Consider the following 13,973-nt stretch of genomic DNA (forward strand, 5'->3'; position numbering starts at 1 on the left):
CGGGCTGCCGCAGCCCTGCGTGGCACAGCTCTCCCACATCACATCACGCACATCAGCCTCCCCTAAGCGCTGCTGCCTGGAAGTGATGGTAACCAAGGCAACGAGAAGGAGGCAGCCAAGGTGAAACGCAGCCTAGGGCCCCCGGAGGGAGGCCGTGCTGGAGGCTGATGAGCAGCCTGCCATTTCCCTGCCCGCCGAGGCGTGTTATCCGGAGCTGCAGCTATTCCGTGCGCCCCTCGCCCACCCCGCCACACACAGGTGTGGGGGGCAAGGGATGCTTGGAGCGGGGGGCACACGGGATGCCAGCTCCCCTGTGCCCACCGCAGGGAAGAGATGCCAGCGCTGACACCAAGACAGCCACACGTCCACCCCAGAACAGCACGGCTGTACAGTGTGCCAGCAGCTCTTGCTATGGCCGATGCAGGAGCGAACAAAGCCATCAGTGCCACCAACACCAGGAGAGAGCCCCGCTGGTGGTGGCAGCCTCCAGGTCTGGGTCAGTGGGAGAAGATAGAGGGAAGAGGACACCTCCGCCTTGGCATCCCCTCTGTGTGCTGCCGGGGTTCACCTCCCCCTCGCCCCTTTCCCCCAGAGGGAATCACATCGCAAAGGGGCCAGGTATTTGTGTGTAAACCATTTTCAAGCCTTTGATGCCCCATGAGCGATGCCCATGGTAGTGTGGGAGCTCTGTTGATAATGGAGAATTTGAGAATTCAGCTTCTCTCCCAAGGAACCAATGGTGCAGTCAGGGTCAGCCCAAAAGAGCTGACAAAAAGGCACAGGAGACCTTCCACTGCTCCACTGTAGGCAAAGCCATCCTTCCTCCACAGCACTGGGCTCACTCTGCCCTAGAGATGCCTTTACAACTGTAGGAGTTTATGACAGGGATCCTGCTTCTGCTGGTTACCTTGAAATACAGTGAGATGCCTAGACCTAGGCTAGTCCTCTAGACTCCCTGCACAGCCAACAGAGAGAATGTGCTTCCATGCTGCGACTCATCCTGTGTTAGTGAAGACTTCTAGAAAAGGTTGGGTGAACCATGTCCTGAGCACCACCTTGCTCTGCTCACCGCCTCTGTGGACGTAAGGGTCCACAGCGAGGAGGGAGACTCCTGCTCCAGCTGAGTTGTTCTAACTAGTTGTCCAAGAGCCATGACCAAGCCAGCCAGAGTCAGGCTCCTCTCCTCCACATCCAGGAGCACAGAGCCCCAGGCCACCCCACCTACTCAATGCTGGTTCCCAGCCCTGAGCAAACAACCAACTGGTGCCATGGCCCTGAGTGGGCAGAGTTTGTCTGGCCCCTTCTCAAAGCCCAGTGAACTGCAGCATCCACACTGGGACCAGCACCCCCTCCGCCCTTCCCACAGCCTTCCCCAAACCACACCATGGTGTAGAGGACAACCTGCAGAGGGATGGTATAGGCAGCTCACACAGAACAATCTCATCCTTCCTAATCTAAAACCTGAGCTACGAAAAAACCACAACATATTAAAAACCTGTGTCTAATGAAGCTCTCGGAAAACTCTTCTAGTGCAATTTCTCTGGGGATTCAGCACCACGTGCCAAGACCAGGCACGGGTAGGCTGGACACCAAGCTATGCCAGCTGGACACCTGCAATCTGCCAGCTCCACCACCGCAGCAACACCCTGCTGCTTCCAGAGAGTCAGCTCAGTGTCCCATGCCCTCGCCCTGTAACTCCCATGATGGGCACACACTGTGTGGAGGTCCCTCTCCCCTCCAACACTACCCACTGGGCTGCAGGAGCGTGGGTAAGAGCTGTGTGCCAGCTCTCCTCCTGCAGCACGCGCTGCTGAGCGCTCTGACCCGCTTACCCGGGGGATAATCCTCAAACGAGACGGAAAAGCCAGCCCAAGCCTCCTCTGCAAACGAGATGCAACAATATCTCCGTTCCTGCCCCCCTGCAACTCAAGAGCTTCCCGTTGCCCTCAAGAGGGCACAGAGGTACTCCAGTTGCAAGCTCCTGGTCAAGCTTCTGAGGTTTCCTCTCAGGTCACTGTATCCTAACAGAGGGGAGGCATCCAGACTCCAGCAATGCCAAGACACCCCTTACTCTGGGTGCAAAGGACTCCTACCTGCCTGGAGGTAAGGAGATCAAATGCTTTGCACCTACAAATCTGCTGCATCATCTCTAGTAACACCTCAGAGGCAGGAAAGCCTCTGGCAAACAGGGAAATGGAAGCCACCAGCATAAGCAACTTACACAAGAGTAAGGCAGTGCCATGGCCAGGTGATCCTTGCCCATGAGGTCCCACCTGCCCTTCTCCACCTGGACATGGGTGGCAGCCAGCTGCTCCTGGGGTCAGAAGCCGCAGTGTGAGGGATGTCTTGCAAGGTGGTGCTCTCCTGGGAAGATGACCCCCAGGCTACCTAACCCTCAGAAGCCAAGCTCATGAACCACTGAGCCTTCTGCTGACAGCAGAAGCACACCTGCATGGTTGCCTCTGCAGTAATGTCAATGAAGGGAGGGGGCAAGGAGGAAAGACACAGCATCCAGGGGAACCCATGGGAAAGCAGGGAGCCCCGAGACCAACCCTCTCACAGAGCGATGCCCTGCAAAGCTCTGGAGAGCACCATGTCAGCAGCCCAGAGCTAGGGATGCTCTGAGCCTGTGGCCAAGGGCAGTGGGGAGCCTGGTCCCTGCAGAAACAAAGGCGAGAGACCATGGAGGAAGAGAGTGGCTTAAAAGCAGCGGGGATCTCCCAGACTGTCGAGAAAAAAGACAGAAAGGTCAGGAGACTCCCTGGGGGCTCGGGGAAGAGCTGGATCTGCTGCGGCTGAGCAACAAAGCCGGAGGGGCGGGACAGCTGGCACCAGGGAAAGCAGGAGGAGGGACGCAGGATGGAGGACACAAGGAACAAAGGGGAAGAGAGAGCCCACCAGGGTCGGGAAGCAGCAGCAATATGTGCTACCCTACTCCTGAAGCCATGCCAGATCTCAGCACCGAGTAGAGTCCTGCTCCTCCCTGGAGCGGCCGACACCACACGCCGCCTGGCAGGGCTGCCCTGTGACAATGCCACTGCTGTCCCCGCACCCCAGGAGTGGGGGTTGTGCCAGGCTCACACACTGGGCAGCCTTTCAGGCCGGCTGCCCGCCCTGTCCTGGCCACTGCCCGCACGCCTACGGACAGGAGGGTGCTCTGCCATGGCCGATGATGCTTCCAGGGAAAGATGGATGGAGAGCAAGTGCTGAGGATGCTGTAAGGGAGCAGCCAGCGTGGCAGAACCAAAAGGGGCCAGAAACTACTCGGCAGGGTCAGCACAGGAGAGAGGAAGCTCTGCTGCCAGCCATTAACTTTGAAAGCTCAACAGAAAGGTCGACTTTTTAATGCAACTGAAGGACAGCGCTGCAGGGGCAGGGTCCTGCACACAGGTGGGGAATCACAGCCAAGGGACCTTCTGAAACTCGAGGGCAAACAGAAAGGAGGAAGGCAGAGAGTTCAACATTTCAGGACTGCAAGTCATCTTCTCTCACCTTCTCATTTTCTGTATCTGTCCTGCTACAGGGGCTTGTGTTGGACCACAGCCTTTGCCCGATGCAAGGAGAAGCTGCTTGTGGTCATCTTCTGAACAAATGAGGCAACCCCTCCCCACACAATGCATCAAAATGACGGGTCCCTTTGTGCACGGGGACTTGCAGTCCCCAGATGCAACCCCCTTGTCATCAAGGAGCCGGGGTCTCCTCGAGCTGGGGACTGCGCTGGCTGCCCCTGCTCTGGAGCCAAGGGGAGGACCAGGGCTCACAACCACAACGGAGCAGCATCCACGCTGCTGCAGAGGGTCAGAGCCTGCGCGATGCACAGGGATGCACAGCGGCAGCGGCTCAGCTCAGCCTACAAGGAAACCCTCCTCTTTGGGGGAAGGTTGCTAAGCAGCCAGGAGGGGATGTGGCCAGAGGAACCGGAGGAGATGTACTTTCCCTTCTGCAGGCATTGGTCCTGAGAGCTGACAGCAGCTAAGACAATTCGGCCAAGCAGACGATCTCGGAGCCTGCAGCGTGGCACCAGCAGGACCTGCCCCAGCCCTGGCTCCCAGCTCAGCTGCCCCAGGGGCAGCCACAGCCACAAACAAAGGACGAGTCCTCGGCTGGCACGAGCTGTTGGAGCCAGGAGGAGGGAGAAGACTGACAGGTCTGGTTTTATTATCCTTGCATCAAATCAGCTCCTTGGCTGGACCAGCAGCACAAGGCAGAGGAGGGTCTCTGAGCTCCCCCTGGCCAGAGCTGGGCAGCTGCTCCCCAGCCGGGTGCTGCAGGGTCTGACAGCAGGAGCCAGAAGGGAGCAGCCTCCTCAGCTCGAGAGCAAGACGGTGGAGATGAGCTGCTGCTGCTCAAGATTACATGGTCTCCACAAGCCAACCAATGGTGCAAAGCCTTGCAGGACCAACTAAGTGAAACCAGGAGACTCTGGCTGCTTTTAACATCTCCCACTTTCAAGCCCTGTCATCATCACCTCCAGGGTTGATGGTAGCTAGAAAAATCGTGAGGTTTTTCCTCCCCACCCTGTTCCTCCATCAATGCAAGCGGCGCACAGGAGAGGCTGCCCTTACCTCTGGGCATCAGGCTGGGAAATGGCATTGACAACAGCCTCCACCGCTGTGTCAAAGAGCTCCGGGTCCTGCAGAGAGGTGAAAGCTGCCTGGATCAGGTTCTCGCAGTCCATCAGCGGGATCTCCAGCTGCACCCAGCTGGAGAAGCACTTCAACACCTTCTGCTTGATGAAACCCGGGGAGTCCTGCTGCTGCAGCAGCTGCTCCAGCAAAGGGAAGACGGAGCCACACTCCTGTGCCAGGACGCTGCGTACCTGGCCCTTGCGGTACTGAGGCAGGCGGCTGGTCTGAAACTCCTCAGGCAGCACCGTCAGCAGCTCCAGCAGCGCCAGGCACCGTGCTCGCCCGTCCACGTTGGAGTCCTCCGCCTGGAACATGCGCACCATGTCAGCCACGGCGCAGGGCCAAGCCTCCGGCATCATGCTGAGGGCCAGGGAGGCCAGCGCCACGCACAGCCGGGTCAGCACGATCTTGGAGCCGCTGGCAAAGCGGGTGATGTGGGTGAAGAGCTGCGACTTGAGGGTCTCATACTGGTCGGCCGGGATGTCGTTCCAGTAACGGGAGATCTTAATGTGGAGAGCGCTGGCACCAAAGTACTGGATCTCGGGCACCTTGTCCATATTGAGAAGCAGCCAGCTGAAGTGCCAAGCCTGGGGGGAAACCTGGGCCTGCATCAGCCATTTCTGAGCCAAGTTCTTGTTCTCGATGTTTGGGTCGTAATACAGCTGATGGAGAGCCTAGAAGAGAGAAGGAAGCATCGTAGAGCAGCCGAGGAGCACAGCCATGGCCGATCCCACCAGGGGAAGGCTCACCGTGAAGGCTCACCGGCATGGAGCCCAGCGCCCGGGCTGCCCGCCAGCCTGAGCCCTGCCAAGCCTGCCCCCTCCCCATGCCAGCCTGCCTTAGCTGGCCTCCCTCCTTGGGCTCTCGGCGAAGCGAGAACGATCTGGCAGCAGGCGAGGACCTGCAAAGCATTCTTCCCCTCCTCCTCTCACGCAGCACTCTGGAAATTTCTTTTCCTTAGTCATCTCCCATCCTCGCCTTCACTTCTGCCAAACCTGCCTGCTTCCCTGCTGATGTGCTGTCACTGGGGTGGGTGCAGGACCCCTCAACAGCATATAAGGGACATGGCACACCAGCACTCCTGCCTTCCACCTGCACCCGCTCTCAGAAAGGTCCTGTGGATGCACTGGCTCTCAGAAAGCACTCGTGGTCCAAAGCCTGTGTCTGGGAGCCCACGAAACACAAGAGCTGCTGCAGATATCTTCATCTGTCAGGTTGTACAGAGCCCTGGAAACCCACAGTCACTAAGCTCAGGGATTAATCCCTCCACAGAATCCCTTTGAAGTATTCCCAAACCCGCCCAGTTACAGCTGGGCCAGGAGAGCTGGCATCTAATCCTGCTTCTGCCATCACCGCCCGGGACAGCCCAGGGCTGCTCACTCCATCTCCCTGTAAGGAGAAGAACATCACTTACCTGCTCCAACAGCTTTGGGAGATCTAGTTACTGCTTTGCAGAGCTCAGATCCACATGAACAGCCTCACGCAAGCGCGGGGCTTTATTGGCAGAGTAATATTATATAGATCTTAAGGCCAACATTACTTAGTTACTTCTCCTGAGTGGGGGCGACTGGTGATGCCCTCACACATGGGGGGGAAGAGTAACTACCCCTTGTCTGAACTCCGTCTTCCAGCAGCGAGGTTTTCTGCCTGGCACAGCAAATTTCATTTCAAATCGTTGACTGCACATGCCAGGAGCAAGGAAAAGCAATGACATTTGTCAGGCTATCAGGTACCCGTTGAGCCCCACCATCAAATACAAGGACGATTCCAGCAGGTGCAGATGATTTTTTGTGTCCCCATCCTGGCTCCATGTCTCAAATATCCTCCTCCTCCCCCTTAAAAAGCTCTATGAAATTCTTGTGTGGCTCTTGTACCCAGGAGATGATTTAAACCCTATTTTTAAGCGTGCAGGGCTGGCAGCCTGGGGCACAGAACAAGCTTCCCAAGCAAACCCTTGTGTCTCCTGCTGCTTCCCAGCACAAGACCAAAGAGCAGGACAAAATGGCAGGAATCTTACAGAGGTGGCATTACCTGAGCCATCATTTGACAAGCCTCTGCTCAAGAGTTTGTGCCGGGGGGAAACGAGGTTAACCTCTTTGTGAGAAATAAGGAGGTTATGAAGTACGTCGCAGGAGACAGAGCCAGCAGACACGGGCTGCAGAGGGACAGGCGTCTGTCCCACTAAAATCCTGACACAGAAAAGGTTAACTCTAGATAAGCAGGACATGGGGAGAGAGAAATTTGTCCCGACAGAGCGGCCAAGGGGAGCCCACAAGTTAGCAGCAGCTACCCGAAACCTTGCTCTGCTCTTGGTTATCTTGGACTCTTGCCTGAAGCATCACTCGGGTGCTGGGGCAGAGGCAAGCACCATCATCCCCTTCCATCAAACCAACCATTTACTTCACTGTGGAGCAGTAGCTGCAGACATGCTGAAAGCTCAACCACTCCTGGGGGTAGGAACCTGGCTCCTATCCCTGCTCTTCTGCTGAAGGCTGAGTTGTCCTGCAGCAGAGCTGGAGCTCTCAACTATCTCTCCCATTACTGGCTCAGTCTCTTATTTGCTCTGATCAGAGCTTGCTGCTTATTTTCTTTCCAAAAGAAATTTCACTTGATATTCCCAGAGTTGGTGACAGCCCATTCTCCTTCCCTGCTCACTGGGCACCCCAACAAGGTGCAAAGGCTGGCAGCGGTCCCCTCTGCCTGCTCCCCGGCCTCCCCACCTCCTCCCAACCTCTCTGTTTACACTCCCATGCATTCTCTAATTAATTGATTTCTTCTATTTTGAATTGTCTTCCTGGTAACACTTAGAAAATTCGGGGGGGGAGGGAACCCCCATGCATCACATATTAGGAGGCATAAACTGTACACATGTCCCATTGTAAGGATGGCAGAGGGAGCATTATGGTAGCTACTCTTGCTGGGGAGATGTCACCACCACTGCATTACAGGCACAGTGAGTGATCAGGTCATGAGATCCCTCCCCAGGCAGGGTCAGCTTTCCAGCCATGCAGATGGCTTTCCCACCACCACCACCACCTCACTTGCACCCCTCATGCTCCGCCAGCCCTCCAGCAGTGCCTGCTGTCACCAGTGAGCTCTCTGGAGAGGCATCCATCACTCAGCAACACCACCCCAGAGCCTCGCTCCTCCCGCAAGGAGCCTCTGGGGAGGTTTCCAGCAGAGCTCCCCCAGGGACACACACTGGAGCCGCTGCTGCTCCACACCTCGGGGAGAGGGTGAGAGGCAAGCTGACGAAGTCTACCAGCTACACTAAGTTATTCAGAGGGTGGAAACAAAGCTGACGCTGAGGAGTAACACTGCAAGCTGTTGGAAGTCAGAAGAATATTCTGGAAAGATGCGGCTGAAAGTGGCTTTCTCACCCACCTTCCCCAAGCACCCTGCCCAGGAGGGGACAGACCATGGAGGCTCCTGGCCGGAGCACGGCTGTTCTTGCCTGGTGCAGGATGCCAAGTAGAGAGGCACGGCAGCACGTGTCCCAAGGCTGCCAACAGCACACCCCATCTGGTGCTCTACACGACACGGGAGAGCTTTCCAGAGGGCCTCCAAGGACCAGCATCAATACTGGAACCATCTTAGCCCAGCTCAAAGCAGCAGATGAAACCCCTGGGAGAAGGCTTTCCCTCACCTATCACACACCTCGGCTGAGTACCATCCTCTGCTGAGAGTGCGGGACAGGAGGCTGCAAGGCACTGTGCCCTGCAGAAGGGTACCTGCACGCCTGTCATGCTCCTCCCCAGCAAGAAAAGGCACCGTCCTCATCCCAGAAGGAGGCACCAGGACTGAATGCTGTTGGTCTCTGACATCACCACACCGGCCAGCACCCTCAGGCCCATCAGAAAGCACTGGAGATGATGAGGGGAACTCATTAGCGCCAGGAGGGAGAAGCAGAAGGCATGAAATTGGGCAGTGACATCTAACAGGGAGGCTTTCTGCATTCTGATTTGAACGGGTGGCTGCCACCAGACCTGCCTCCTCCGCAATTAGACCTGTAACATGAGAGCTGGTAAACAGCCTGGCTGTCAGCTATGCCCTTTGGCCAGGGAAGGAGCTTTCTCCAACATCAGCTCTGCTTGGCTGAAAATAATTCAAGCTTGTTATGATGGCTCTTCCCTGCCCTAAAAAAGCTGTGGCCAGAGTCTCAGTTAGGGTCTAGATACTGGAATGGTATCAGCTGCTCAAGAGAGCCAGAAGTAAGCTGCACTGGGGCAGGGGAGCTTGCCCAAAAGGCATGGGTCAGAGGTCCCACACTGGCCACTTTGGACAGTGAGAGGGGGACCAGTCCAAGGAGAGTTATTGCCAAGCAAAGGCACCTGATCTTAGCTCACAGTCTGGTACCACGAGGGAGAATGAGCACAGCATCTCCCAGCCTCTCGGAGCTTCTGCAGGGAGCCCAGAGCCAGTGGGCTGTCTCCACGACCGCACTGCATAAATCCAGTAAGGTCCCCAGAATGTGTCCATGCCATTTGGGGGGTGGCAAGAGGAGCCCCAGATACGTAGCTCCAGCCCCACAGAGCGGGATTGTGCTACCTGCCATTCCTGGGGGGGGACTCCACAGGGAAACGGGTCCCCTTCAGGGGCCGGTGTGACAGCAGGTACAGCTCTGAGGTCTGCAACCCAGCAGGGAAAACAGCAAGATGCAAAACATGTTCCTGTTCTGCTCCCTGCCAGCCGTGGCACGTCAGGGATGGCTGTGGCCCCACGGCAGCCACCAGCCTTCTTCCAGCAGGCCCCCCCGGGATGCCCCTCGCTGTCCTTTCTAGCCGAGCGCCCTTGCACCGCCGGGGCTGTGACAGCTCAGCCCTTATCTCGGCTCTGCCGAGCCAGGGGAAGGAACGTCATCCCTGCCTCCCCCGGCCTGCGCTGCAGCCTTCCTCCCTCCCCCGGTCCTCCCTCCGCCACGGCGGGACAGGCTGAGCCGCCAGCAGCCCCGGGAAGGCGGCAGCCTGCCGAAGCGCCGAGGAGAGCAAATGGATGCAAAATAAAGCCGTGCGCGTTCTGCCAGGCGCGCTGCTCCTCTGCAAGGCACCCACACTTTGCCAGCAATCCCAAAGAACGAGGTGTTTTGTTTTTTTCTCTCCACACCTAATAAGATGTGCTGCCAATTTGCACCCCTCTCCAAACCCAGCTTGCCCACACCAAGTCCTCAGTTGTCCATAAGGGGCTTGCAGCATTGTGGCTCGGCAGCCTTGGCATCCCTCCTGCTGCTTCACTGCTGGCAGCCCTTTGCGTGGTCCTCAGCAGGGATGGGGGCTGTAGGAGACATGTCCTCTCAGCAGTGGTGGCTGGGGGGCTTCACAAGTGAAGGGTGAGCAGGATCAGAGGAACCCTGGGAGCTCAGAGCACAGGATGAGTTGCAAGGGTGACCCGAACATCTCTGCCCACCATCTTGTGTTTCTACCCATTACTTTGGTGAACAAGGCTTAAGAAAGGAATCCCTACTGGCACCCAGGTGCCAATCTCACCCATTGCTGCTCCGTAAGATGTCAGACCTGAGATGAAGGTCCAGTGGTGGCCCTTGTAGGGCAACACCAAACCCTGGCAAACACAAGGTGCTGCCCTCTCATCCCATCACCACCACGTCACAGGAAGGAGCAAGGTTGTTCAGCCTAGGTTGGCTCTGGGTGGGATCTGCTTTTGCAGTGAAGATCTGCTTAAATGCCAAATAAGGTGACTCCTCACTTCCCTCAATTTTGCAAGAATCTCCCTTCCCAAGCCCCCTAACTTACCGTCCCCAGCATGACTTCCACATCTCACATACATGGGCTGTCCCTAAGGAAGAAGTGGCTGAGACACTGCCAGTGGTGCACGTGTCAGGGGATCCCATTCCCCAACCCCAACACATCCATAATTCTCAGGTTTCCAAAGATGGGCAATAACCTTTTTCTGAAGAAAGCAGATGCAGTTGGGTTTCTCCTCCCCATCCTGCTGGGTAAAGGCAGCCCCGGCAGCTGCCACATCCCCGAGGCTCAGCATCTCCGAGGAGCGGTGATCAAAGCCACCCCTCTCCTGTCGCGGTAGGCTCCGGATGTCAGCTCCATGACACCCCGCCTACCCATCCTGCCGGAGAGACTCTGTGCATTCATCAGGCATCTCCAGAGAGGCACACAGCAATCTGGAAGGCCCAGAGATGCCAGACCGCTAATGTGCTAGGGAAAAGACGTCAGTGAATATTACAAACGCCCCAGAGGACGAGGCAGGCCAAGGGAGGAAAGACCTGGAAGGAATCAGACAAAAAAAAAAAAAAGAGGGCGAGAGCAGTCACGTGGGAAATCCACGGAGCAATGGCACTGCCTTCTTTCTTATTTCAAAAAGGGGGTTACTGATGGGGCACATTTAATTGCACTGAAAACTGGCAAAGAGGGTCTCACATTCCTCTCCTTCTGTCCAACACTGCAGTGTCAGGTGCCACCACCCCTGACCTGGGGGGAGGCAGCCCAAAAATGCAACGCACAAGTCCTGCTTGTGCACTGCTCCTGTGAGACGGACACAGCCGGCAGGGACCGAGCATCTGTGATCCATCTTTGCGGGAGCAGGGCTCATACTGCAGCAGGAGCATCACCCCCCCAGGGCAGTGTCACCCCACCATCACGCTGTCAGTCACGCCAGGGACAGCCCCTGGGCACGCAGAAGCGCAGGCACGGGGTGGGGGTAAGGTGGGGGGAAGCTGAGCATCCTGGTAGCCTGAAGCCCTCGGCTCACCCAGCCTTCCCTTCCCTCCGAGCCCTCCAGCAGATACTGGCTCAGCAGCAGGTGCAGGGGAAGCTGAGCCAGCCCAGAGCTGCTGGTCGCCCAGCAGGTCCACACAGCATGGCCACGCCAGCCTGCTCTCCCTCCGCCGAAGCCAGAGCAGCATCTAGGTCAGGCTCGGAAGCAAACAAAAAAGCAGCCGAACAGCCCGGCTCAGCTGGGACCAGGGGACGCTGACACAGTGACCGTACGGCAACGGCTCAGCCCCAGCACGGTCCCGCTCCTTCCCTGTGTCACGGGAGAGCTGCTTATGGAAAAACAGAGCAAAAAAAATACAGGGAGTAAGTTTCAGTGCAGCACCTGAACGTGACACCTCCTCAGGAACAGAGGAAACTGCCCGCAGGCTTTCAGACCCACCAGCTGGCAAAGGGCAGCGTGGGCATCTGCAACCTCCTGCCTCCCTGCAACCGCTGGTCACAGCTGGAAGGATCCAACTCGCCAGCACAAGTCATGCTGGATAAACACAGCAATGATCCTCTTCAGCCACCTGGGCACCCACAGCCCAGCAAAACTGCAGGGGCATTTACCCAGCCCACCACATAATAAACAACAGTGGGGATACAGAAGGGTCTTCCAGGGATGCGAACCGCCTCCACGAAAAACATCTGAAGAGTATGACGGGCACGGTCTCACCAGAGACTTTCCTGGCTACAACTGCCACGCGTGATGACTTCCACTGTGGGTGACCTGGAGAAGCTTCGACGCTCTGATTTAAGAGATAACCACCTTACACTGTTCCTAACCCCAGCACTTATCACTGCCTGACTCAGACTGGAGTCAAACCCCGACTTTAATCAGCGTTCAGTGTTATTAATAGAGCCATGCACAAAACCTTTCAGGCGGAAGAGCCCAGGCCAGAAGCAGCATCATTTGTCTGCCAGCATCACCTCTGACAAAGCAGCTCTGCCCACCTGCCTCCCACCAGCTCAACCCCCAGCAAAGCCCACCTTTCCTTCCATTTCTACCAGAAACACCCCACAGCCCTCCCTTGAAAGGCCAGAGGCAGGAAGGCTCCGAGCTGCTCATCTTCTGAGCTTTTTCTGATCCCACCCCACATTTCTTCCCCTGGGCAGGCACCGTGCTGCTACCCCCAGCCAGCAGCTCAGAGCCCCACCGCGGTCCACAGATCCATCTTCAGATGACACCACTGAGATGGCAAAGCCTGCGGAGACTGGGAGAAGCCGGGCAGGCTGGGGGAGGGGAACCGAAGCATCCTAGAGGGCATCTTTGCCTCCTCCCAGGCGGCAGGAGGCTAAATCCAGGGCGGCACGGCGAGGATGAGCTGCCTCTCAGCACAGCCCCACCTCACCCGGGTGCCCCCCGCCCTGGCACTGCCCACCCTTCCTGGGCAAGTGTGCGCTTCATTGTTGGTGCAAACAAAGGAGCGGTTTGTATCTGCCGAGGAGAAAGGAAGTCAGAGGCAAAATCATCCAGCAGCCCTGGCTATATGCAGATTAAGCTGCAGAAGGTTGCATTAATGTAGCATTTTCCAGACATCAGTTAATCCCCCCGGCCCTGCTCTGTCTCCGTTTCCCTGGCAGAGGTGGGCGGTCTCACCTGAGGCCACAAAGGCAACCGGTGCCCACCTACAAACCTGACATCCCTGACCCGACACCTCCAGAGGGGCCAGGCAAGCTGCTGGGTGTGAAACACAAGCCGTGTGCCCACCAGCATGCCCGTGGGCTTCGCTTTGGCAAGGAACTCGGTCTATTCTTATTGAGGAAAAATGAGGACGCTGGGATTCCCACTAGCTGTCTGGGGACCGAGCTCTGGATCCACAGGCTGGCCATCTCCGAGCCGATGCCTGGCTACAGGGCGAGTGGAAGGGGAGAAGAGCTCTCCTGCCGTTTGCCCTTCAGGGATGCATCCTCTGCTGCCCTGCCCCCATCACCTCCAAGCTGGTCCAAGGGAAGGGTTTTGCTGGGCTGCCTCCCCCAGCACTCGCTGGGGTGCCCTGCTCGGTCTCCGTGCTGAACCCCAGCTCACGGGGAGGATGCTCGGGGCACCTCCCGGCAGCAGTGCCATGCTGGCAGGCCTCGCTTTGCCACGGCCATTCCCTGGATCCCAGGTTCTGGCAATCTCGACCTTGCTCCTCTCGCCCTGCAGCCGCTTGGGAGGACCTCAAGCATCACCAGGATCAATCCACGTTTAGAAAGGCATCACCAAGCCATCCGCCCTCCACAGGCTTTTCCCAAATGTAATTCCCAACAATTCCTAGCACCTGGCGAGAGCCCGGGTGCCCTCCCTTCCCTGCTTGACGGAGACATGTCGGGGACAGCCAGGACTACCCCCATGGGCTCTCCCTGCCCGGCGCCGCAGCACGGCGACCCTGCGGACGCCCGTCGAAGACACAACTCCTCCCTTCTGCTCCTCTTTCTGCCACATCATTTACCCTCCCCGGGCTGCTCCGGGCGCTCGGGAGCCACCGGCGGCTCCACCTCCCGCACCGCGCACCGGACACCCCCCCCCCCTCCTCCCCGGGGCGGGTAGGGCCGTTGCGGGAGGAGGCGATGCCGACCCGCCGCCCTCCCCGGGCCCGGCACCGCCGAGCAGGTGCCCCCCCCACCCCCGCCCCGC

The 13,973-nt window shown here is 57.8% G+C and overlaps 1 protein-coding gene across 2 annotated transcripts in view; it reads right to left on the minus strand.

Moving 5' to 3' along the window:
- Positions 1-5,318, minus strand: part of IPO13 (importin 13) — a 22,107-nt gene extending 16,789 nt beyond the window's left edge. Inside the window, exon 1 of one of the 2 annotated variants that reach the window (XM_014939406.1) lies at positions 4,566-5,318. In XM_014939406.1, the coding sequence (XP_014794892.1) occupies positions 4,566-5,239 (674 nt within the window). In that variant the 5' untranslated portion in view covers positions 5,240-5,318. The remainder of the gene's footprint in view (positions 1-4,565) is intronic. The other variant, XM_014939404.1, reaches the window with a different exon arrangement.
- Between the last annotated feature and the right edge of the window lie 8,655 nt (positions 5,319-13,973).

The sequence above is a fragment of the Calidris pugnax genome, unplaced genomic scaffold, assembly GCF_001431845.1.
Source record: "Calidris pugnax isolate Ruff unplaced genomic scaffold, ASM143184v1 scaffold18, whole genome shotgun sequence".
Taxonomy (NCBI): domain Eukaryota; kingdom Metazoa; phylum Chordata; class Aves; order Charadriiformes; family Scolopacidae; genus Calidris; species Calidris pugnax.